Source organism: Pongo abelii, chromosome 11 (assembly GCF_028885655.2).
Source record: "Pongo abelii isolate AG06213 chromosome 11, NHGRI_mPonAbe1-v2.0_pri, whole genome shotgun sequence".
Taxonomy (NCBI): Eukaryota; Metazoa; Chordata; class Mammalia; order Primates; family Hominidae; genus Pongo; species Pongo abelii.
The window spans coordinates 51,061,661-51,089,291 of NC_071996.2; the positions used below are offsets into that span (position 1 = coordinate 51,061,661).

General features: G+C 37.4%; 1 protein-coding gene across 1 annotated transcript in view; it reads left to right on the plus strand.

Annotated features, from left to right (window-relative positions):
• The window catches only part of EPC2 (enhancer of polycomb homolog 2), a 142,769-nt gene that overhangs the window by 34,762 nt on the left and 80,376 nt on the right, over positions 1–27,631 (plus strand). Inside the window, exon 2 of the mRNA XM_002812468.6 lies at positions 10,688–10,847. Coding sequence (XP_002812514.4) covers positions 10,688–10,847 — 160 coding nt within the window. The remainder of the gene's footprint in view (positions 1–10,687; positions 10,848–27,631) is intronic.

Consider the following 27,631-nt stretch of genomic DNA (forward strand, 5'->3'; position numbering starts at 1 on the left):
AAATTATTGATTCCAGCCTTGGCTTCCTAGTTCCTTGATGATGTTTGTTGTTGTAGGTGTGTGGTTCTCACTGTCTTAGCGCAAAAGTTTGTTTTTTGAGAGAGAGAGGGTCTTGCTTTATCTCCCAGGCTGGAGTGCCGTGTTGCAGTCACAGCTCACTGCAGCCTCCCGTTCCTGCGCTCAAGTGATCCTCCTGTCTCAGCCTCCCAAATAACTAGGACCACAGATGTGAGCCACCACGTCCAGCTAATTTTTATTTTTTTAATAGAGAATAATAGTCTCACCATGGTTGCCCAGGATGGTCTCGATCTCCTAAGCTGAAGCGATCCTCCTATCTTGCCTACCAAAGTGTTGGGATTATAGACATAAGCCACTGCTCCCGGCAATAGTTTTTACTACTAATAGATTCTAACTAAATTTGTAGTAATACTTGAATGGGAAAATGTATTTGGTGTTCCAACTTGGGATTCTGCCCTATTAAGAAAAATGTATTTCTGCCTGGTACTGGAAGCCCTTTTCTCAACCCTTTTTTTTTTTTTTTTTTTTTTTTAATGTTTTTGGACCTTTGTTCATTTTGGACATAATGTTTTCTCTGCCTCGCTTATTTCTTTATTTCTTCTTTTGCCCTGCTAAATCCCTATTGATCCTAAAAGTCACAGTTTAGATTTTACTTTCTTTGGGCATCTTTCCCTAACCTTCCAAGATGAGTGGTTTGACTAGTTGAGATTGGACATGCTTGTCAAGTTCAAACATGATTGCATACTTCAATATCTCTCTCTGACTAGGTAAGTTTCTTAACGGCAGAGACTGTTTCTCATTCAACAGTTCTCAATAACAGGATAATATCTGGTGTTTAATAGGTGTTCTCAAGTGTATAGAAATGATGCCTACTGATAAATAATTTTTAATTCATGCATTGTAGCATATTCAGCCATCTAGTTTCGTTTACTCTAGTGCACTTCTGTATCTTGAGGCCGGATATTTATTTCGTTTGGAGGTTGATAAATGTTCACTTAGAAAGCCTCTGTGGTGCTTGAGGACCCTGAAATATTTGTTGAGCCAACTTGGTCACTATAAACATAGAATGAAATTGACAGAGAAATTGATGACATTGAGGTAAGATGAGTCATATAAACCATGTATTCTAGACCTGAGTGAAGAAATGAGAGCTATAAGGGAATCTGATGAAGAAAATGGAAAGGTCAAGAAGCTAGAGATTTTCATGAATTTGAAGACTAGGCATAGTGAGTGAGAAGATATGTGTGAACTCAGGGAATAGGAAGTAGAAGTTGTATTCAGAAGAGGACCAGTATATAAAGAAACAAAAGCATAAAACAGTATGCTGTTACTGGGGAATAGCAAGAAGGTTGCTGTAATTTTAGAGAAAGATGTTTGGGAGAGGTATGGTGCTAGAATGATAATAGGTTGGATTGCTTCAGGTAAGACATGTTTGTCGAGCTCAAAAAATGAGACTTTATCCTGTAGATGGTGAGCAACTTGCCTTTTTCTTTAGTATGATGTAGAAGCTCCATGAGCTTATGGTGTGCCGGGCATTGGGAACAAAGTGGTGGATGCAAAACAGACACATTGTCTTGCCCCACAGTCCAGTGGAAGAAAGAGGCAGAAATCACATGGTTACAAAAACAGATATAAACGTCCATGTCTGAGAAGCCTATGCTGGAAAGGTGTGTGTTTCTGAGAACTGATAAAAGAGATTTTTTTTTTCCACTTAGGATGGTCAGGTTTCACCGAAGACGTGACATTTTAAATGTGGACCAGAAGGGTTTATTTAGGAGAAGTAGGGGATTGTTATTGGGGGAGGGGGCTGTGTGGAGAATGGCAGGTAGGAGAAATAGTTATTCATGTTGCTGTTTCAGAGTTTACAAATCTCTCAATGGCTGCATTTGTTTAATTTTGTTACAGGCAGTAAGACCTTATCAAAACACAAATGAGTAGTTTGAATATATTAGGGTTTTCTTAAAAACAGTTTTGACTGTGATCGACAATAAAAAACATTTTACAAACATATATGACTGAAATAACTTCTTACATTCAGTACTCTCTGATTTTTTTTCTTTTCTTTAAAAAAAAAAATTGCTGACTATGACCTATTAGTGGGTGCAGTTTGAAAAACATGGGGTAAAATGACCGGTTAGGTTTGTTTCTTTCTTTGTTTTTTAATTATACTTTTAAGTTCTAGGGTACATGTGCGCAACATGCAGGTTTGTTACATAGGTATGCATGTGCCATGTTGGTTTGCTGCACCTGTTAACTCGTCATTTACATTAGGTATTTCTCCTAATGCTATCCCTCCCCCTACCCCCTACCCCACAACAGGCCCCCGGAGTGTGATGTTCCCCACCTTGTGTCCAAGTGTTCTCATTATTCAATTCCCACCTATGAGTGAGAACATGCGGTGTTTGGTTTTTTGTCCTTGTGATAGTTTGCTCAGAATGATGGTTTCCAGCTGCATCGTTGTCCCAGCAAAGGACATGAACTCATCCTTTTTTATGGCTGCATAGTATTCTATGGTGTATATGTGCCACATTTTCTTAATCCAGTCTATCATTCATGGACATTTGGGTTGGTTCCAAGTCTTTGCTATTGTGAATAGTGCCGCAGTAAACATATGTGTGCATGTGTCTTTATAGTAGCATGATTTATAATCCTTTGGGTATATACTCAGTAATGGGATCGCTGGGTCAAATGGTATTTCTAGTTCTAGATCCTTGAGGAATCGTCACACTGTCTTCCACAATGGTTGAACTAGTTTACACTCCTACCAACGGTGTAAAAGCATTCCTGTTTCTCCACGTCCTCTCTACCTTGTCATTTTATGTTTATAAAATTACCAGTATTCATAAGCCTTTATCTCTACTAATTAATGAGTAGTGTTTTTGATCTGTGGTTACTGGGGTGCATTGAGTGCACACCAAAACCCTTGTTCAGTTTTAAAACTAAATATGTTTTGAAAACTCTCTAGTACATAATCTTATTATTGTATAGAGTTTTTTTGGGGAGGAAAGTTGCAGAGAGTCGAGTTACTCATATACTCAGTTTTATGGTACGTTGTTACTGTTGGTTTCTACAAGGGCCTTCTCTTTTCCTCTCCTCCCCTCCTCTCACTCTATTTTCATTTTTATTATGGAATTATTAAACATACACAAGTATAGTGAATCTCCATGTGGTCATCTTCTGCAGTTAATCACATATGGCCAATCGTGTTTTGTCTCTGCCACTGCAGTCCAATACGGCCTGAATTTGAAAGGGTATTGCAAGACTCCTCTCTGGTTTCCTTTATTTATTCTGTTCTCTCTCTCTTTGCTACTCCCATTCTTTTCTCTACCCTCTGGGGCAACCAACTAATATGTTTAATGTGTCTCTTTTGGCAAAATCTATACTGTTTTATGTACATTTGCTTTTAATTTATAGAAATCACATGTTATATCTGATTCTATTTCTTATGAGTTTTCTGAATTAACACTGCTTTTTTTTTCCTTATTCACAAAATATATCACAAGGATCTTAAAAAAATTTTTTTTTTAATTTCAATAGCTTTGGGGAAACAGGTGGTGTTTGCTTGCTTGGAAAAGTCCTTTAGTAGTGATTTCTGAGATTTTGGTGCACCCATCACCTGAGCAATGTACACTGTACCCAGTGTCTAGTCTTTTATCCCTCAGTCCCCTCTCATCCTTCCTGCCGAGTCTCCAAAGTCCATTATATCATTCTTGTTTTTTTTTTTTTTTTTTTTTTTTGAGATGGAGTCTTGCTGTGTTGCCCAGGCTGGAATGCAGTGGCATGATCTCGGCTCACTGCAACCTCCACCTCCCGGGTTCAAGCGATTCTCCTGCCTCAGCCTCCCAAGTAACTGGGACTACAGTCATGCACCACCACTGCCGGCTAATTTTTGTAATTTTAGTAGAGGTAGAGTTTCACCATGTTAGCCAGGATTGTCTCGATCTCCTGATCTCGTGATCCACCCACCTCGGCCTCTCAAAGTGCTGGGATTACAGCTGTGAGCCACCACACATGGCCCATTATATCATTCTTATGCCTTTGCATCCTCATAGCTTAGCTCCCACTTATAAATAATAACGTGATGTTTGGTTTTCCATTCCCGAGTTACTTCATTTAGAATAATAGTCTTCACCTCCATCCAGGTTGCTGCAAATGCCATTATTTCATTCCTTTTTATGCCTGAGTAGTATTCCATGGTATATATACACCACATTCACTCCTTAGTTGATGAGCATTTAGCCTGGTTTCATATTTTTGCCATTGCAAATTGTACTGCTGTAAATGCGTGCAAGTGTCTTTTTCATATAATGACTTCTTTTCCTTTGGGTAGATAATCCACTACCGGGTGGTAGTGGGATTACTGGATCAAATCTACTTTTAGTTCTTTAAGGAATCTCCATACTGTTTTTCCTTAGAGGTTGTACTAGTTTACATTCCCACCAGCAGTGTAAAAGTGTTCCTTTTTACCACATCTACACCAGCATCATTACTTTTTAATTTTTAAATTATGGCCATTCTTGCAGGAGTAAGGTGGTATCTCATTGCACTTTTGATTTGCATTTCACTGACGATTAGTGATGTTGAGCATTTTTTCATTGTTTGTTGGCCATTTATATATCTTCTTTTGAGAATTGTCCATTCATGTCCTTTGCCCACTTTTTGATGGGATTGTTTTTTTTCTTGCTGATTTGTTTGAGTTCCTTGTAGATTCTGAATATCAGTCCTTTGTTGGATGCATAGTTTGCAAATATTTTCTCCCACTCTGTGGGTTGTCTCTTTGCCCTGCTGATTATTTCTTTTGCTGTGAAGAATCTTTAGTTTAATTAGGTCCCATCTATTTATCTTTGTTGCATTTGCGTTTGGGTTCTTGGTCATGAACTCTTTGCCTAAGCCAATGTCTAGAAGAGTTTTTCTGATGTTATGTTCTAGAATTTTTATGGTTTCAGGTCAGTTGATTTTTGTATAAGGTGAAAGCTGAGGATCCAGCTTGATTCTTCTACACGTAACAGTGCTTTTAAGATGCATCACATTGTATATGCATCTGGACTGTTGATACCAACTGTTTTGTAATATTCATGATGAGCATCTACCACATTTGACTTCCCTACTGTCCCACTCATAGATACCCACATTGCCTCAAACTTTCCTCTACAGCAGATACCATTTCAGTGAACCCCTATGCCTACTTACATACCTGTGTGAGGTTTTCTTTGGGTTATACAGTCAAGACAGGAGTTGCTAGTTCACAGATTATGCAGATTCAGTTTGAGTAATTAATCACATTGCTCTCTGGCATGGTAGAAAGTCTGTGCTTCCATAGTCATACATGCAGGAAGTTGTATCATATCCTTGCCAACACTTGGCATTATTTTAGTTTTTTATTTTTGCCAGCCTAATCAGTATAAATCATCTCATAAAATTTTTTAAACTTGTGTTTTTCTGATTACTAATGAATTTGCACATCTCTTCACATACTTGTTAGCCTTTTGGGTTTTCTCTTCTGTAAATTGCCTATTTATATCTTTTACTCATTTTTCCTTTAGGGTTACTTTTCCTGTTAATTTGCAGGAGTTTCTTATATATTCTAGATAGTAATCATTTATAGGTTTTAGACTTTAAAATAAACATACTATTTTGTCATAAATTTATTAACTTTGTCCGTGGTGTCCTTTATTGAACAAAAATTTTTAATTTTAATATAATAGATTTCTTTTTTTTTGCTTTATTGTTCGTACTTCTGAAATTTTAAGAAGTTCTCTGCTCTTATAGCAGAAAGATATTTCCCTTTGTTTTCTTCTGTCTATGGTTTTATTTAGCATGTTTAGATATATACAGATATTGTAGGTTTGGTTCCAAGCCACCACAATAAAGCGAGTAACACTAAATAAAGCAAGTTACATGAATATTTTGGTTTCACAGTGCATATAAAAGTTATGCTGGCCGGGCACGGTGGCTCACGCCTGTAATCCCAGCACTTTGGGAGGCTGAGGCAGGCAGATCACGAGGTCAGGAGATCAAGACCATCCTGGCTAACACGGTGAAACCCCATCTCCACTAAAAATACAAAAAAATTAGCCGGGTGTGGTGGCGGGAGCCTGTAGTCCCAGCTACTCAGGAAGCTGAGGCAGGAGAATGGTGTGAGCTCTGCTTCGGGGGGCAGAGCCTGCAGTGAGCTGAGATTGCGCCACTGCACTCCAGCCTGGGTGACAGAGCGAGACTCCATCTCAAAAAATAAAAATAAAAAAAAAAAGTTATGCTTATACTATACTGTGGTCTATTACGTATGCACTAGCCCTGTGTCTAAAATATATACATTCCTTAATTTTAAAATGCCCTATTGCTAAAAAATGGTTGCTAACGGTCATCTGAGCTTTCGGTTATTCACAATCTTTTTACTGTTGGAGGGTCGTGCCTTGATGTTAATGGCTAGACTGATGAGGGTAATGTTTGCTAAAGGTTAGGTGGCTGTGGAAGTTTCTTATAATAAGACAATAGTGAAGGTTGCTGCATCAGTTGACTCTTTCATGAAAGAATTTGTTGTAGTATGTGATGCTGTTTGATAACATTTTACTCACAGTAGAACTTTTTTCAAAATTGCATTCTCAAACCCTGCTCCTGCTTATCAACTTTGTATAATGTTCCGAATCCTTTGTTGTCAGTTCAGCAATGTTCACAACATCTTCACCTGCAGTAAATTCCATCTCAAGAAACCACTTCCTTGCTCATCCGTAAGAAACAACTCCTCATCTGTTCAAGTTTTATGAAATTGCCACAATTTGGTCACATAATATTCTGAACAGGCTCCACTTCTAATTCTAGTTTTCTTGTCATTTCCACTACATCTTCAGTTACTTCCTTTACGAAGTCTTGAACTCCTCAAAGTCATCCATGAGGATTAGAATTCCCTTCTTTCAAACTCCTGTTAATGTGGGCATTTTGACCTCTTTCTATGAATCATGAATGTTCTTAATGACATCTACAATGGTGAATCCTTTTCAGAAGGTTTTCAGTTTACTTTGCTTAGATCCATCAGAGGAATCTATGGCAGCTATTGCCTTACAAAATGGATTTCTTAAATAAAAACTTGAAAGTCAAAATTACTTTTAATCCATGGACTGCAGAATGAATGTTGTCTTAGCAGGCATGAAAATAGCATTAATCTCCTTGTTCATCGCCATCAGACTTCTTGGGTGACCATATGCATTGTTGAGTAGTTGTATTTTAAAATAATTTTTTTTTCCTTGAGCAGTAGCCCTCAACAGTTAGCTTAGAATATTTATTAAACCTGTAGAGGACAGGCAGAGTAGATTTAGCATATGCTTGAAGGCCCTAGGATTTTTGGAATGGTAAATGAGCATTGACTACAATTAACATCACCAGCTGATTAGCCCCTAACAAGAGAGTCAGTCTGTTCTTTGAAGCTTTGAAACCAGGCATTGACTTTTCCTCTCTAGCTATAAAAGTCCTAGATGGCATCTTCTACCAGTAGAAGGCTATTTCATCTACATTGAAAATCTATTATTCAGTGTAGCCACCTTCATCAGTGATCTTAACTAGATCTTCTGGATCACTTGTGATGTTTCTCCATCAGCACTTGCTGCCTCACCTTGCGCTTTTATGTTATGGAGATGGATTTTTGCCTTCAACCTCATGAGCCAATCTCTGCCATCTTCTAACTTTTTTCCTGTTGCTTTTTCACCTCTCTCAGCCTTCATAGAATTGAAATGCCTTGCCCTGGATTAGGCTTTGGCTTATGGGAATGTTGTGGCCGGTTTGATTTTCTATCCAGACCACTGAAACTTTCTCTGTCTCAGCAGTAAGGCTGTTTTGCTTCGTTATTATTTGTGTGTTCACTAGAGTGGCACTTAGTGAGCTTAAAAAGGAGCAGAAAATGTGGCTTTATAATATTTTGTGATTTCTAGTAGGCAGGTCTCCGTTCTCATACCACATTTTCTGCTTCTTTTTAAGTTTACTTAGCTATTCCTAGACTTCTGTTCCTTAGCCAAATTTCATGGCATTTTTCTTAAATATGCTTATGCTTTCTTGATTTAACTTATTCTGACAAAATGCCAAAGAGATGCTGACTATGATGTAGTATAGATGATTATTTGGGGAAAAGCAGGTATGACTTGATTGGATCTGACAAAACTTGTGGGAGTCCCAATAGCTGCCCTGGCTTACTGTTCACTTGTCTATGGCATAGAAGCTTGTTGCCCACTTCCTCATATTGTATTTCTTTTCTTTCCCATTTGTTTTCATATGTCTGTCTCTCTGCTTTCTTTAACAGTAATTACTGGCAGAAGATCGTGAAATTAATGTCATTCTTTTCTCATTATTTGATATCTATCCCCCTCTATCATCTTACCTTCCTTTTAAAGTACTGGTTATAATCAAACTAATCTACTGTGTATTTTGCATAGAATGGACCTTCAGTTTAATTTTATTTATGTCTTGCTGAACGAAACTTTTCTTTTTGGATCACTACACTAATTCCTTTTGTATAATAACATTTCACATACCCTAAAGGCTTGAATGAAATTAAGACCTTCTGATTTCCAAAAAAATGGTGTAATATCTTAGGATTAAGAATTTTGGCTTTGCAAGACTTGGAACCAACCCAAATGTCCAACAATGGTAGACTGGATTAAGAAAATGTGGCACATATACACCATGGAATACTATGCAGCTATAAAAAATGATGAGCTCATGTCCTTTGTAGGGACATGGATGAAGCTGGAAACCATCACTCTCAGCAAACTATTGCAAGGGCAAAAAACCAAACACTGCATGTGCTCACTCATAGGTGGGAATTGAACAATGAGAACACATGGACACAGGAAGGGGAACATCACACACTGGGGCCTGTTGTGGGTTGAGGGGAGAGGGGACAGATAGCATTAGGAGATGCTAAATGATGAGTTAATGGGTGCAGCACACCAACATGGCACATATATACATATGTAACAAACCTGCACGTTGTGCACATGTACCCTAAAACTTAAAGTATAATAATAATAAAATTTAAAAAAAAAGAATTTTGGCTTTGCATATATATGTATATCCTGGATTGTATTTCTGTTTTGTTACTTAGAGCTGTTTGACCTCAACAACTTACGAAACATCCTTATGCCTCAGTTTCTTTATATGCATTTTGCATAGCCTGACATGTAGTAGGAATCCAGTAAAGATTTCATTTATTCATTCAGTTAATGTATGTTAAGCAGCTTCTATATTTTGGCCATTGTACTAGGCATTAGGGATAAGAAATTAACAAAACAAGCAAAAATCATTGCCTTCTTAGAACGTACTTTATGCTAGGGGGAGAGGGGCAGTAAACAAATGAGATCTTTACTATGTTAGATGTTGCAAAGTGGTATGGAGGAAAGTAAAACAGGAAAGGTATGGAGGAAAGTAAAACAGGGAAGGAAGGCCAAAGGAGGAGTACTCTTTTAGATTAGAAAAAAAAAGTCATGGAAGGCCTCTCTGCTAAGATAAAACTGGAAGCAATTTTGAAAGCAGACCATTTGGATATATAGAAAGAGCAACATCAGTGTGGCTAGAATTAAAGATTGGAGAGGAGAGAGGTCGAAAATGAGATAAGAGAGATGCAGAGTCTCGTAGGTCATTGAGTGAATTTTTTTTTTTTTTTTTTTTTTTTTTTGGGAACGGAGTCTTGCTGTGTCGCCCAGGCTGGAGTCCAGTGGTGTGATCTCGGCTCACTGCAACCTCTGCCTCCTGGGTTCATGCCATTCTCCTGCCTCAGCCTCCTGAGTAGCTGGGACTACAGGCGCCCGCCACTACGCCTGGCTAATTCTTTTGTATTTTTAGTAGAGATGGGGTTTCACCGTGTTAGCCAGGATGGTTTCGATCTCCTGACCTTTTGATCCGCCCGGCTTGGCCTCCCAAAGTGCTGGGATTACAGGCATGAGCCACCACGCAGCCATTGAGTGATTTTTAACCTTTACTCTGAATAGAATGGAGACCAGAAATCCTTTATGGGGTGGGTGGCATGACACAATTTACCTTCCAAAAAGTAAAACTGCTTTATTGGGAATGGACCATTGTAGGGGAAGGGAGGAAGGAGGGAAAATTCTATTTAGGATGCTATTTCAGTAAGTTGTGGAGGTAATGAAGTGATTAGAAACTGGATATATGTTATAGGAACTATTCATTTAACCTTTATTTAAAAATATTTTCTGCCCTGGTAGTAATAAAACTTGTTGAACATAATTTTATCTTTCTTTGAATTATTCAGAATTTTGTACTCTTAAAGTTTGAAGTAATAAATGCAGAAGATACTTAAAATCTGTGATACAAATTTATTTCCTGTAATTTGGAATTTTTCTTTCATCTGGTAGTGGTGACAAACACCTCAATTAATTTAGCAAACATTAATTTTTTGTAACTGAAATTTTATATTCTAGTTTCTGAGTATATATTTAATTTTGTTTAAATTCTACTTATGAAAATTGTAATAATCTAAGGTGATCAGTATGAGCCACAAGTATTAAGAGAGAATGATGGCAGTGTATCTATAGGTCTTTCGCAAAGGAACTATTTATAATTTATTCTTAAAGTACTTTGTGATTATTAAAGTAACTTTTATATAAAATTATGCATTGATTAATATTACTAAAACAACTTATGTTGCCTACTTTACATTTTCCAGGAACATCATTTACAGCGAGCGATTTCAGCACAGCAAGTGTTTAGAGAAAAAAAAGAGAGCATGGTCATTCCTGTTCCTGAGGCAGAGAGCAACGTCAACTATTACAGTCGCTTGTACAAAGGAGAATTTAAACAGCCAAAACAGTTCATTCATATTCAGCGTAAGTTTGTTAATTCATTGTTTTCTGTTTGTACTTTAAATTTATCAACCAGTGGAAATCTTTTCTTTTGGCTAAAGAAATTCTAATTTTTTAATTCATACACACTGATTAATAGAAATGTTAAACATTAAAGAATAAAATCCCTCTGTGCTTACATCTGAATTTGGAAATCATTTTGAGTTTTAAGTAACATTTGGAACATTTGATATTTATGTAGTATAGGATTTTGTATAGCACTTATACTTTATTACACAGCTAAAAGGTGGTGGATTACTATACCCAAATGAGATTTCCTTTTTTTTTTTTTTTTTTTTGAGACAGTCTCTCTGTCACCCAGGCTGGAGTGCAGTGGCACGATCTTGGCTCACTGCAATCTCTGCCTTCTGGGTTTAAGCGATTCTCCTGCTTCAGCCTCCTGAGTAGTTGGGATTACAGGCGTGTGCCACCACACCCAGCTAATATTTGTATTTTTAGTAGAGATGGGATTTCGCCTTGTTGGCCAGGCTGGTCTCAAACTCCTGACCTCAGTTGATCCGCCCACCTCGGCCCCCCAGAGTGCTGGGATTACAGGTGTGAGCCACTGCGCCCACCTGAGATTTACTTTTAAAGGCCCAGTGGCCCTAATGCCCAGGAGTAGTCTTCTGAAATTTTTCAGAATCAAATCTAATGCCTTTACTTTCATATAGTTTTTATTAAAGAATTCTGTGTAGTTCTGCCTCCTTAATACTCTTACTTTTCTCCCACTGTTAGTATTTAAATGATCACCACCTCTAGCATGAAGACTTTTAACAATCTCCTGTTATATTTACTGTCCTGTGTCTCCTGTCCCTATACTCTTCTAATCTAGCTTCTCTCCACAAAGAACTTCTAGAGTAGGATTTTTCAGCTGATTCCGTAGACAGATGCTAGTGTCTTGTTATCTTGTCAGGTGTGTAAAAAAGAAATGTTGGATAGCTTGTTAAAATAGAGATTCCAAGGCTCAACATCCGGATGGCCTACCTGAAGTACCCACCTGTCTGACAACCTACCTGTATGAGAATCTCTGGGTGTGAAGTCTGGTGATTTGTATTTTTAAAAAATTGCCTGTGTGATTCTGAAACATCACCAGCTTTAAGACTGACTATAAGATTGACTGCTTTTCATTGATTCTGAGATGCACTGTTTTCATCTTTGCGGTGAAATTGCATCTTAAATTGCTGTTGTTCAGGATTTAAGTCTTGTTCTTCTAAAGAGAATTTTCATTTGTTTCTGCCAGGCATTTGGGGACACTACCAACCAGAGACCATGTTAAAGTTTTTGCTTGTTTGTTTTGTTCGTTTGTTTTTGGACCACAGTGTTAGCTTTAATTTAGGCTGCAGATCTGCTCAAGGTTCAGTTCTCAGGAAGATTTTTTGCTTCTCCTTTCTACCTAAGGGCAAGTTGAGAAATACAAAATTCTTTGCTTTCCCTTTCTCCATGGCTAATTTATTTCTTTAATCTTACACTGAGGGCATAGCCCTTTGGTAATGTAGCTTTATTCAGTAGTATTCTATACTAATATTAACACCCAAGCATAAAGCTTTTTTCTTTCTTACGGTGCATATAGTAATGTTGTGTCTTGCAATTGATGGCAGTTTAGATTTGATAGAATTCTATAATAGTCATATTCTCTAGTATGAATATTAGGTTCTTTGTAATTTGTTCCCTGCTTTCTCCTTTAACCTCATTTATTTTTGCTCTTCCCTTCACTCTGTGTACCATAGGGACTACGAAAATTACCCACATTCACCTTCTTTCATATTTAACATTTCTTTGCATGTGCTATTGAAGTCTTCTTTCCCTTCCTATAGCTCATTAAAGACTTAACTCCCTTATGAAAGCCACCTTGACTTTTCTCACTCTACCTGTCTTCTTTGCTTATCATAGTATCTTTTACATACTTCTGTTAGAGGACTCACCGTACTTTATTGCAATTATTTGTAACCATTCTTTCTCTCCTTTTAGACTGTGAGCTCCTTGAGGGCAGGAACTATATATTTTATTTTCTCTTATGTCTTCAGAGTAAAGTGCTTGGCTTATAGATGCTCAATAAATGGTGTGTTTGTTGACTGAATTGTTTTAAAATGGCTTTAAAAAGTCTTTTGGTGGTACAGCCATTTTCCACAGATTTCTTTTCTCTGAAGTAGTCTAGAGAAACACACATGCAAAAATTATTTATGTATTTTTTTTCTCCTGTGTTCTTTGACTTTGAGTCTCATTAGCTTTTTGAATTTGCCTTTACCTTCTATCAGTCAGGAAGGAGATAACTATTCATAATAGGAATTTTAAGGATCTCTCTTAAGCCAAAGTATCAATTATTTTGTATTTTGATAATATTGGAGTTAGGCAGGAAGACCATTTGTAAAAACCATTCTAGGAAACCAAGAACTAAAAATCGGGTGTAACTCATGTGGGTCAGGCCCATTGAATACAATAAACATTATTCTTGTGTTGGTTTTTTTCATTTCATTTTATTCTATTATTGTAAAAAACAATAAAAATAATAGAAAATTATTTTACCTTTCATTTTTTCTTTTAGCTTGTCAGCATATACTGCATACTATACAGTATCTTACTGCACATATGATATTTATTCTGCCTTTCTAGTCATATTTTAAGTTTCTCAGATTTTTATATATAGTCATTTAAAATGCATATACCACTTTCCATCAGTTTGATATTTCACAATTTGCTTATTGGACTTAAGGTTATCTGTACTAAATTTTAAACTCATTACTGATCTTTTCCAAGGAAGGTTTAAAAAAATTTTTTTTATGTAACTTTTTGCTAAGCCTTTAAGGAGTTTCAGAAAATTTCACTCTGGATTTTTCCTTTTCTTTTAATGATAGATTAGAGAGAATCCGCATTCACTTGGCTAGAAAAAAACATTGTAAAGTTGCCGCAGTAGGGTGGCCTTGTTCAGGTTCATCACATACTTGCCTGATCCTTCTTGCCCTAGTCTTTATACCTTCCAATCCATCATCCACTGCCACTGTTGTAATTACTATCCATTTCAAAATTTTCAGTGACTGTCTGTTGACTATAGGATAAAATTTTTAACATCTTTGTGTGATGTATAAGGCACTCCTTTGTGCCTGTCTAGCTATGTTTCCCTATGTGTTCTTCCACTATGACACCAACCTTATTGAAATGAACTGTTTGAGGGTCTTTTTCTTCCTCTACACTGTAACCTCCTCGGGATCAGGGGCTCCATCTTACGGTACTTTAGAATTTTTATTAGCTAGTACAGTCCCAGAGTGTAGTCTCAATACACTTTTCCTTCCTAATTTCTTTAACCCATCATGCTTTAAGCTACATTAATAATGAGATCTTTGTAGCTCTTTGAGTTATGCCTTATTTTGTTATGTCTTCACATAGCCTTTTACTTCTCCACTTGTTAAAATACAACTTGCCTCCAGGATTACCTTTAGGAGCCTTTTTCTGACTTCTCTCAGCATTGTTCTTGGCACTGTTTGCCCCACCCCTCCTGTGTCCAGTGCGTTACTTTCGTTGTGGCACTGACCACCTTCAGTTGTGATTGTTTGCCCTCTGTTGGGCAGAGTTTATTGAGAGAAGGGACTTTTTTTTCTTTGAATTTCACTGCCTAGTACAGTACTTATAGCATGTGGTTAGGTGTGCAGTTAAATATTTGCTGAATAAATAAATGAGTGAAAGAATTAATGAAATTAAAAGCATATACTCCATGGCATTTTCGAGCCATCAGTATTCGTTGGACTAAAAATTGTACACCGAATCACATATAAGGCTAAAATTATTAGTGCATACAGTGAAATTGAGCAACCTGCTGTGTTAGAAATTAAAAGGTGAGTTCTGTTATTCACCAACTGTTAATTTAGCCCAAAAAGTGCCAAGAAGGAGTTGGGAGTGGACTCCAATCTGTTATGAAAGTGAGACAAACATTCTTGTTCCTTCCGATCCCTTTCAGTAGCAGTTCTTCATGGTCACCCTTATCAGCTTTATGCAGAACTTACTGAATCATAACACATCGAGCTGTCTTTACCAGGTGGGAAGCATCTTGAAGGCACAAAGTCTTTGATGACCTAAGATAGTAACACTCTTCAGTTGTGTGCCACATGCAGAAAAAAACGCTACCTACTTTCATTAAATTACATTTACTTTGGGTTCCTCAACGCAAATGTTATAATTTTCATTCCTCTTGGAGTTCAATAATTTTATTAAATTCAGTACCCAAACTTTTCTCTTTAAGGAAACAATTTTGTTTACATTTCAATAGTATCTTTATTTGATCTCCTATTACCTGTTTTATTTAATATGATAACATTTTACAGTTGGTACTAAATATCTTGGAATTGTAGAACACGAAGGAACTTAACATTCTCCTCCCTCTGCCCAAACCCCCCGTGACGGAGTCTTGCTCTGTTGCCCAGGCTGGAGTGCAGTGGTGCAATATCTGCTCACCACAACCTTCCCCCCCGCCCCCACCAGGTTTAAGCAATTCCTCTGCCTCAGCCTCCAGAGTAGCTGGGATCACGGGTGCGCGCCACCACGCCCAGCTAATTTTTGTATTTTTAGTAGAGACAGGATTTCACCATGTTGACCAGGCTTATCTTGGACTCCTGACCTCGTGATCCGTGATCCGCCCACCTTGGCCTCCTAAAGTGCTGGGATTACAGGCATGAGCCATCGCACCGGCCTGACATCCTTTCTTAAGTATTCTGAAGTTAAATTGTATCCAGTTTTGAACTCAGTTAAATAGTTCTTGGTAGCAGGACTCTCTTTTCTTATTTTGAAATGAAAGTTTACTTCCCCCATCCCATTCCCTTAGTCTTACAAACATAGAACAGTAGACTGTCTTGACTGAAAGAAGAGTTCAGGAGAAAGGATAGGTGGAGTAATAACTTGTCATCTGTCAGGCAGGGAGAGGAATGCACTCAAAGGGAATTGAAATGTACTGTTTGTGTCTGCTTCCAAGATTTTAAGCCCTGGCAAAATGCCTGTGTGTGGACACTGCTGTACACTGCTGTACACTTGAAGCTGACTCCTTCTCAGACTGATAAAGCTGACTGTTGTCAAGTCTACATTGGAAAAGAGAAAAAGTTACACTTACCAACATAAAGTGGACCTGTGTATACCACTAGGTTTTTCAGCATGGTTAAAATAGATGCTGGCCTAACATCCAGTTTCAGTCTCATTATCCTTGGAAATGTCTTTTGATATTCTCTGCATTATGCAAAAAATGATAATTGACCTGTTCTTTCAGGGCAAACATACTTTGATTGGAAAGAGTTGGGAAAGATTCAGAACAAATGAAGAGCATTGTTTTGTTTATACAGTAAGACTTATTGGTAAAAAGGATGCATTCCAGGAACATCATTTTCTTGTAAAAAAAAAAATACTATTGGATGTGTATTAAGAAATTGGACATAAATTCTGTGAAAGGACATCACATATTCAAATAAATAAAGACTAGTAAAACAATGTCATGGGTACAGAAGCAGATTTTGTCAGATTTGTGGAGAACACGTTACAGGTGAAGCTGGATCTCAATTTCAGGTGATTAGAAGGGACAGGGAACAAGGCCAGCCCCTGAGGGCAGCCCACATTCAGATCAGCTACCTCTAAGGATATTCCTCTCTCCTCAGATTGTGCACTAGCTGCAACCGTGTCCTATTCTTGGGCAAAGCTGTGAGTGTGGACATGGGCTGAAATGGTAGAGTTGTATCTGGGTAGGTACTAATCCAGGAAGGAGGAGAAGCCTCCAAACCTAGAAGATAATAGGTATGAAAGGAGGCCAGGCACAGTGGCTCATACCTGTTATCCCAGCACTTTGGGAGGCCAGCGTGGGAGGATCACTTGAGCCCAGAAGTTGGAAACTAGCTTGGACAACACAGTGAGACCTTGTCACTACAGGGGAAAAAAAAGGTAATGCCAGACATTGTGTGAAAAGCAAACTAATCATTGGGTAGTCTGAGATAAATGAAAGAGAAGCCTGAGTTTAAAGGAGAATGCCCCTTCAGGCTATGTGCATTTATTTATGTCCACTTTTCAAAAAAAGAAAAAAAGGTATTTGCAGTGACTTAGAGTAAAATACAATGCAATAAATTAAAGACCATGGTTAAAGAAATCAGGGAGAGAATAAAGACACTATAATAAGGCAAATTTGATGTATAGTGGCACATATTTTAGCCATGATGTGATTACAAAATATAAAAGGATTGGTCATAAAGAGTGCATGGTTCTTGGCCTTCAAGCATTTTGAACCCTCCTATGGGGCCTCCCAAAGAAGATACCCTGAGGTAACTCAGCAGAACTGATTGTGTTAGGAGGAGTTACCAAAGATAGGCCTTCAGCATATTCAGCTAGCGACTAATATCTCCATAAATGATTCTCCAATGATGCCACACTCTCTTGAGAGTACCTTACAGCATCTTGTTTCCCCTACCTTAAGAGACTAAAGGAAATTTGCCTTCCCATCTTACTCAGTAACATAATTCCAGGGGCTGTCTACCTATAAAAATACTTTCTCATGTGTTTATTTCTTGAAAATTTTAAAGAAGTCTAAACTTTTCTTTCCACAGTTATGGGTAAAAGATAGTAAAATAACATTTACCGACCTCTGTATTTATATCCTGTTATGGTTTGCATACATTTTTTGTATACTAAGCCAATTATTGCTCTAAGGAGCCTTCTGGACAGAGAATGTATTTCTCCCATTTTAAACCTAAGATTAAAGAGCCCAGGGTGATGCAGCTAGCAAGTGGAAGAGTCAGAATTCTAATCCAGGCCATCTGGCTCCAGCGTGTGCCTGTTTAACTGTTTTATACTGCCTCTTAGTCATGGTTCATCATTACAAGTTGCAAATATTTCTACACTTTAAACATAGAAATTCATTACCATTCAAAGGGGGTTGGTAATAGAATCAATAATGGATTCTTTTTTTTTAATGGATAAATTGCAGGGTAGAGGCAGGTTGCTTGCTGATAGAAAAGGCAGATGTATATAACTGTGATGACGCACTGTTTTCATTTGGCCTGGCAGAAGATTAATGAATGGAAGAGCACTATGAATGGGTCGGAGAAGAGGTGCCAAAGGGAGAAACTTGAAGAAAAGGGAACCATGAGAGTAATACAAGCACACACTTCGTATTTTACTATATTGCCTAGAGTAGTGAGGAGCTCTATTGAAAGGGAGTGAATTTTAGCTTTTGGGAAAGCCTAAGACTCAACTTTTAAAAGAGCCTTTTGAGTTTTATAAATCAAAGACATTAGAGGGAGAACCACTAGGGCAGCAATACAAGCTGATCCTTAAGTGCTTCCATTCAAACACATGCATGCATGTATGCACGCATACACTAGAAGAACACAAAAGAAGAGGGTCAGCCAGGACCTTTGGATTTTAGGGATTAACTCAGCAGAGCTAGAGAACCCATTCTAGTGCCTTTGGGTATACTGGTTTGCTGCAAGTCCAACCTATCTTTGAAAATAATTCCACAGTTTGAATAAAGAGAGGCCCAAATTGGGAAAGGGTGTGTGGCAGTTATTCATTTCTAAGCCTCCAACTAAGCACTGTGCCTGACAAAAAATAAGATTTGCTTTCAATGAAATTGGACCACGTAGGACCTCAGTCAGGTGGGCTTTATTTTCTCTATATGTTAACAAACAAAAAAAAGGTTACTGTACCTTTCATGGTTTTAGAGGAAGCTAAAGTAGATAACAAGTGATATAAAGGATGAGAGAATGAAAAGGTAGCCTCTATGATGATGATGATGTTGCTTTTTAAATAAGATAACTTAGTATTAAAAGAATTGTTTTCTCACTAACATTGTTCTTATTAAGAAACTAAAGTTGTAGTAAATACGCAATCTTCCCTCCATGGAGTTCAGTAAAGCCACCTCCCCGCCCCACCACCCCCTGTAAAATTGGACCTTGTTTGAAAAAGTTTTCTCATTACTGGCTTAAGAATCTCCTGTTTTGGCTGGGCGCAGTGGCTCATGCCTGTAATCCCAGCACTTTGGGAGGCTGAGGCGGGTGGATCACGAAGTCAGGAGTTCAAGACCAGCCTGTCCAAGGTGGTGAAACCCTATCTCTACTAAAAATACAAAAATTAGCCGGGTGTGGTGGTATATGCGTGTAATCCCAGCTACTCCGGAGGCTGAGGCAGAAGAATTGCTTGAACCTGGGAGGTGGAGGTTTCAGTGAGCCGAGATCGTGCCATTGCACTCCAGCCTGGGTGACAGAGCGAGACTCCATCTCAAAAAAAAAAAAAAAAAAAGAAATCTCCTGTTTCTCTGATAGAAACTAAGAAAGTAAGCTTTTTTATTTTCGAGAAGCTGATTTTCATGCTCTGATTATAATGAAAAGTAAAATGTTAATTGCGGGGAAAAATAATAATTCTGTCTCCCAAAGATAATTAACCCAGATAAAAGTTGTATTTTCTTCCCCTTTTTTTTTTTTTTTTAAAAAAAAGCATTATACTCTGTATAAGTGTGTATGTGTTTGTGGCTTTCGCTTTTTCACTGACTGTCATAGAGTAAGCATTTTTCCGTTGTAATCAAATAATTTTAATAGTCTTTGGAAGCTGTAAATTATTACAAGGAATTAGTTTTATATCCTTCTGTAGTCAGCAGGGATCTGTAAGAGGGCCAGTACTGAAGGTTTTTATTTGTTTCTACCTTAATTATCGAGAAGTTTTAGATCCAGATTATTAGTAAACTAGTAATTTGAATTAGTGAAATATGAATTTGTATGTCAAGGAAAAATAAGATTTTAGGCTTTTTAAAAAACAAATAAACTATATTTTAAAACACGATTTTAGATTTACAAAAAAAGCCAATAACAAAATTTTCATGTGCTACCCCTACACACTTTGTCCTACTATGAGTATCTTGTATTAGTCAGTACATTTCTTACAGCTAATGATGTTATTAATTAAAGTTCATAGTTACAGTTTGCTCTTTGTATTGTACAGTTTTATGGATTTTGAAAAATGTGTAACATTATGGATCCATGATTACAGTATCCTACAGAATAGTTTCATCACTCTATAAACTCCCTGAACTTCGCTGGTACATTCTTCCAAATCCCAGGCAACCACTGATCTTTTTGTTGTCTCTTTAGTTTTGCCTTTCCCAGAATGTCAAATAGTTGGAATTGTATAACACATAGCCTTTTCAGATTCTCTCATGTCTTTTTGTTGCTTGATAGCTCATTTCTTTTTGTCATTGAATAATGTTTTATTATATGGCTATATCACAGTTTATCCATTCACCTATTAAAAGACATCTTGATTGCTTCCAGTTTCACAGCTATAAATCTGCTCGAAACATTTGTATGTAGGTTTTTGTGTGGCTGTGAGTTTTCAGCTCAATTGGGTATATGCTTAGGAGCGCAATTGCTGTAAACATGTTTAGTTTTATAAGAAACTGCCAAACTGCATTCCAAAGTGGCTGTAACATTTTGCATTCCCACTGACAGTGAATGAAAGTTTCTATTGCTCTGCATCCTTATCATCATTTGGTTTTGGGTCAGTTTTTGGATTTTAGCCATTTTACTAGGTGCAAGATGGTATGTCATTGTTGTAATTTGCCGTTCCCTGATGACATAAGATGGTGTTCACCTTTTTGTTTGATTGACATTATTTATATATCTTCTTTAGTGTGGTGTCTGTTCAGATCTTTTGCCCATTTATTTATTGGATTTCTTGTTTTATTGTTGAGTTTTAAATGTTCTTTGTATATTTTAGATACATGTCCTGTAGAGATATGTATTTTGCATTATCTTCTTCCTCTCTGTGCCTTGTCTTTTCATTCACTAACAGTGTCTTTCACAGAGTGAAAGTTTTTAATTTTAATGAAGTCCAGCTTAACAATTTTTTTACTTTCATGAATTATGTGTTTGGTATTATTTCTAAAAGCTCATCATCAAACCCAGGGTCCCTGAGACTTTCTCCAGTGTTATTTTCTAAAAGTTTTGTAGACTGCATTTTATATGTAGATCTGCGATCCATTTTGAATTAATTTTTGCAAAGGGTGTAAGTTCTATATCTAGATTCATTTTTTTTCATATGGGATGTCACCATTCTAGCACTCATTGTTGAAAAGACTCCCCCCTCCCCCTCGCCCCGCATTGAATTGCCTTTGCTCCTTTGTCAAAGATCTTTTGTCAAAAACTATATTTGTATGGATCTATATCTGGGCTCTCTATTCTGTTCCATTGATCTACTTGTCTACTCTTTTGTCAAATTCTTGCTGTTTTGTTTATGATAGCTTCAGAGTAAGTCTTAAAGTCAAGTAGTGTCAGTCCTCTGCTTTTTTACTTTGTTTGTTTTTTGGTTTTTTTGTTGTTGTTGTTTTTTTAGCACCAGTTGCTCTGAACCTAAGTCCTCTGCTTTTTTTCTTCTTTACTCTTGTATTGGCTCTTTGGGGCTCTTGTCTTTCTATATGAACTAGAATCAGTTCTTCATTGTAACAAAATGACTTACTGGGATTTTTACTGAGACATTGTTGAATCTATATCACATTTGAGAAGAATTGACATAATAGTGTCTTCCTATCCATGAACATGGAATATCTCTGCATTTTTTTATTTCTTTCATCAGACTTCTGCGATTTTCCTCATATAGATCCTCTGCATGTTTTGTTAGATTGATATGTAAGCGTCTTTTTGTTGTTGTTGTTCTAATGTAAATGGTGTTGTTCCTTAATTTCAAATACCGAGTGTTCATTTTTGGTCTGTAGGAAAGCTATTGACTTTTGTATATTAACTTTGTATGCTACAGACTTACTATACTCTAATTAGTTCCAGGATATTTTTAGTCAATTCTTTGGAATTTTCTACATAGACAGTCTTGTCATCTGTAAGCAAAGACAGTTTCATTTCTTCCTAATCTGTATACTTTTTATTTCCTTTTCTTGTCTTATTGCATTAGCCAGGACTTCCAGGATGATGTTGCATAGAAGTGGTGAGAAGGAACATCCTTGCCTTGTTCCTGATCTTAGTAGGAAAGCTTCTAGTTTCTTACAATTGTGATATTAACTGTAGGTTTTCTGTAAAAGTTCTTTATCAAGTTGAAGAAATTCTCCTGTATTCTTAGTTTGCTGAGAGTTTTATCATGAAAGAGGGTTAGATTTTGTCAAATGCTTTTTCTACATCTATTGATATGCTCATGTGATTTTTCTTCTTTAGTCGATGAAGTGGATTAAATTAATTGATTTAGAATGCTGAACAAATCCCACTTGGTCTTGGTGTATAATTTTTATATGTTGGATTCAGCTTGCTATAATAATATTTTGTTGAGAATTTTTGCATGTATGTTCATGAGAGCTATTCGTCTGTCATTTTCCTTTCTTGTAATATCTTTTTCTGCTTTAGGATTGGGGTGATGCTGACCTCATAGAATGAGTTAGGAAGTGTTATCTCTGCTTCTGTTTTCTGGGAGTGATGAGAGAGATTGATATAATTTCTTTCCTAAATGTTTGGTAGAATTTATCAGTGAACTCATCTGGGACTGGTGTTTTTGGGAGGTTTTTTGATTTGACTCTATACTTATTATAGGTCTATATAGATTTTCTGTTTCTTCTTTAGTCAGTTTTAGTAGTTTGTGTTTTTGTCCATTTTATGTAAGTTGTCAATTTATGGCCATATAGTTGTTCTGTGCTTATCATAATATACTTTTATTATTGTTTTAGTGTCTGTTGGATGAGTAGTGATGACCACTATTTCATTTTTGACATTAGTCATTTGTCTTCTTTTTTTTTTTTCTTAGAGATTATTCAGTGTTACTGATCTTTTCAGAAGTCAGGTGGCTTGTTTTTGTAAACTGATTTCTTATCATTTTAGAAACTTGAAAGCTGTAAAAGGATTTTATGTTTTGGTAAGCTTTATTTGTCATTTCAGCAACAAAACAGAAAATCAAAATCTTGTGTTGTTAAATTTACCTAATGTAAAAATAGCTTTTTCTGGGGATTAGGAGATGATGAAAATTTGCCTTTTTCTCTCTCTCTTTCATTTTCCCTCACAAATATTCATAGATTAGAGGAATTTCAAAGCCAGTATAAACCTTAGAAATTGTTCAGTGTAACCCCTGCTGTGATTCTCAAACCCAGAATTAAGAGGTTCTGCAGGGCTTCCCCAGCTCTGAGGGCTAATGAAAGAGCATCTCTGGAATTGGGCGCCAGGAATCTGAACTTCTAACAAATTCTTCAGTTTTCTTTCTTTTGGGCATATACACAGAAGTGGATTTTTAACCAGCCTAGTCTCCTGCAGTGAGAACTGTTATATAGAAGAAGACTCAATACTGTGACTTCAGAAATCAGTAACAAGAGGCAGGGACATTAAATGACTTGTATGAGGGACCACACCTGTTGAATGAAAGCAATGAGACGAAGCCCTAAGTTGGGCTTGTTTAATTTGCGGCCCAGGACAGCTTTGAATGCAGTCCAACACAAATTCATAAACTTTCTTAAAACACTATGAGATTTTTTTTTTTTTTTTGCCGTTTTTGCTTTAAGCTCATCAGGCTATCATTAGTGTATTTTATGGGTGGCCCAAGACAATTCTTCTTCTTCCAGTGTGGCACAGAGAAGCCAAAAGATTGGACACCTCTGCCCTAAGTCCTTTGATTGCTTGAAGTCTTCCCACTGTATCATACTTCCTGATATTAAGCATTTAATGGTGCAGAGCACTATGGGTGATACACGTGTTAAACACAGTCTGTTTTTAAGGAACTTAAAATACAGGATTTTATTTGTTCATCTTAAGGCAGCCGTGCATTATCTCAAAATGAATAAAATGTGTTTGGTATTTTTTTTTTCCTTGTTGTCCATTTTAGAGTATTTTTGGTAGTCTGTTAATTGTGAACCTTCAATGGATCCTTAAGTTTTAATTATTAGCCATTAATCCTTACTCAGAGGAAAGCTTCTGTCCTATTTTTTCCTAAACTACATGTTTTCTTCCATTTCTGTCAGTTTATTAGATTATAGTGCAGTGTTTTTTAAAAAGTATGTTCTGGGGAGCTTTAGTCACCTTGATACTCCTTGGGATGGTGAAGTCAGTTTTTAAAGCCTGTTTTTAGTTATATTCTATCAGAATCACCTGTTTGGTTTTTTTTTGTTTTAAAGGAAACAAAAAACATTTTAGGATCCTTTTCTTTGGGAATGGGGCCTGAAAAATCAGGGGTTTTGTTCTTTTGTTAGTAGTAGTAGTAGTATTTGAGACAGAGTCTCACTGTGTTGCTCAGGCTGGAGTACATGGTTCACTGCAGGTTTCACCTCCCAGGCTCTAGCACTTCTCTCACCTCAACCTCCTGAGTAGCTGGGACTACAGCTGTGCACCACTATGCCTGGCTAATTTTATTTTAATGCTTTTAGACACAGGATCTCACTTTATTGCCCATGCTGGTCTCAAACACCTTGGCTCAAGCAGTCCTCCTGCCTTAGACCCCCAAAGTGTTGGGATTACAGGTATGAGCCACTGAATCCATTAAAAAATCAGTTTTAAAAACACGCATTATACCACCTCATACCCTTTAGAATGGCTACTATCAAAAACAGAAAATAACAAGTGTTGGCAAGGATGTGGTGAATTGGAACTCTTGTGGACTGTTGGGAATGTAAATGGTATAGCCACTGTGGAAAACAGTATGATCGTCCCTCAGAAAATGGAAGATAGACTTACCTACCACGTGGTCCAGCAATTCCATTTCTGTGTATATACTCAGACAAATGAAAAGAAGGTCTCAAAGAGATATTTGTGTACCCGTGTTCATAGCAGCATTATTCACAAAAGCTAAAACATGGAATTAATACAGGTATTCATTACTGGATGAATGGGTAAGCAAAATGTGGCGTGTACTTAGAATGAATATTATTGAGCCTTAAAAAGGAAGGCAGTGACACATGGTTACAATATGGATGAACCTTGAGACATTTGCCAAGTGAAGTAAGTCATTATCTGAGGTACTTAGAGTAGTCAGAATCATAGAGACAGACAGTAGAATGGTGGTTGCTAGGGACTGGGGAGAGGGAGAAATGGGGAGTTATTGTTTAATAGGTACAGAGTTTCAGTTTTACAAGATGAAAAGCATTATGGAGACAGATAGTGGGGATTATGCAACATTATGAATGTATTTAATACCACTGAACTGCACACTTATAAACAGTTGAGGGTACTTTTATGCTATATGTATTTCAACACACTAAAAATGAAAAAGGAAAAACATGCGTTATAGGTATATACTCAAATTTGAGAATTCCTGTTCTTCATGAGTCACAGTGAGTATCAAGTGGCATGTCCCCAAACTAATTGATAAAGTACTCAACATTTTTACTTATTTAGCCTCTGAATCCTTCCCCTGTATTCCCAACTTTCTTTCTAAGTGGTGTTCTTTTGTCCCTTTCAGGAACTGGAACAACAACAGGAATATAACTTAGCCCGGAGCTGGAGGCAAATTAGCTTTGCATATTGTGGCCACGGAAAGCCTTACACTTCTAACCTGGGCCATAGGCTCCCAGCTATGTCCTGGTGACATTAGGGATTTTTAATGTGTATCTTTTTTCTTTTTTTTTCTAATTTTGTTTGAGTGTTTTTATTTTTAAGGTAAAGGAATGAATAGTACGGGGAACCCAATGTATCCATCAGCAAACCATCAGCTTCATATTTTATTTCTCACACTTTTTGTGGTAATATATTTTAAAACAAATCCCAGACACTAGTTCACCCATAAATATTTCATTGTTTATCTTTCAAAGAAAAGGACTTGTGTCTTTTTCCCAGCATAACCACAGTACCATTATAACCAAATTAATAATAATTCCTTGATAGCAGCTAATTTATATGAACTGGCCAAATAGTACATCTGGCCTCAGGGCTGTCTATAGGTTCTAACCCTTAAGTAAGATGTTATGTTTTATATATTTACTACTGCACAGTTATCATTAAAAAAAAAAAAAAAAAAACTCTTATTTTCCCTACTAACAGTAGTTGAGTGATGATAAGTTTTAGAATATAAAATTCACGGTTCCAAGATGGCTGAATAGGAACAGCTCTGGTCTGTACCTCCCAACGTGATTGATGCAGAAGATGGGTGATTTCTGCATTTCCAACTGAGCCCTGAAGAGAGCAGTGGCTCTCCCAGCACGGTGTTTGAGCTCTGAGAATGGACAGACCACCTCCTCAAGTGGGTCCCTGACCCCCGTGTAGCTTAACTTGGAGACACCTCCCAGTAGGGGCCGACTGACACCTCATACAACTGGGTGCCCCTCTGAGACGAAGCTTCCAGAGGAAGGATTAGGCAGCAATATTTGCTGTTCTGCAACCTCCGCTGGTGATACCCAAGCAAACAGCATCTGGAGTGGACCTCCAGCAAACTCCAACAGACCTGCAGCAGAGGGACCTGACTGTTAGAAGAAAAACTAACAAACAGAAAGGAATAGCATCAACATCAACCAAAAGGCATCCACACCAAAACCCCATCTGTAGGTCACCATCATCAAAGACCAAAGGTAGATAAAACCACAAAGATGGGGAGAAACCAGAGCAGAAAAGCTGAAAATTCTAAAAACCAGAGCACCCCTTCTCCTCCAAAGGATCACAGCTCCTCACCAGCAACGGAACAGAGCTGGACGGAGAATGACTTTGACAAATTGACAGAAGTAGGCTTCAGAAAGTCGGTAATAACAAACTTCTTCAAGCTAAAGGAAGATGCTCGAACCCAATGCAAGGAAGCTAAAAACCTTGAAAAATGATTAGACGAATGGCTAACTAGAATAAACAGTGTAGAGAAGACCTTAAATGACCTGATGGAGCTGAAAACCATGGCACGAGAGCTTCGTGATGCATGCACAAGCTTCAGTAGCCGATTCGATCAAGTGGAAGAAAGGGTATCAGTCATTGAAGATCAAATGAATGAAATGAAGCAAGAAGTTTAGAGAAAAAAGAGTAAAAAGAAATGAATAAAGCCTCCAAGAAATATGGGACTATGTAAAAAGACCAAATCTACCTGTGATTGGTGTACCTGAAAGTGGTGGGGAGAATGGAACCAAGCTGGAAAACACTCTTCAGGATATTGTCCAGGAGAACTTCCCCAACCTAGCAAGACAGGCCAACATTCAAATTCAGGAAATACAGAGAGCACCACAAAGATACTCATCGAGAAGAGCAACCCCAAGACACATAATTGTCAGATTCACCAAGGTTGAAATGAAGGAAAAAATGCTAAGGGCAGCCACAGAGAAAGGTCGGGTTACCCACAAACTTTGGAAGCCTATCAGACTAACAGCAGATCTCTCGGCAGAAATCCTACAAGCCAGAAGAGAGTTGGGGCCAATATTCAACATTCTTAAAGAACAGAATTTCCAACCCAGAATTTCCTGTCCAGCCAAACTAAGCTTCATAAGTGAAGGAGAAATAAAATCATTTACAGACAGACAAATGCTGAGAGATTTTTGTCACCACCAGGTTTGCCGTTAAGAGCTCCTGAAGGAAGCACTAAACATGGAAAGGAACAACTGGTACCAGCCTCTGCAAAAACATGCCAAATTGTAAAGACCATCAATGCTAGGAAGACACTGCATCAACTAATGGGCAAAATAACCAGCTAACATCATAATGACAGGATCAGATTCACACATAACAATATTAACCTTAAATGTAAATGGGTTAAATGCCCCAATTAAAAGACAGACTGGAAATTGGATAAAGAGTCAAGACCCATCAGTGTGCTGTATTCAGGAGACCCGTCTCACATGCAGAGACACACATAGGCTCAAAATAAAGGGATGGAGGAAG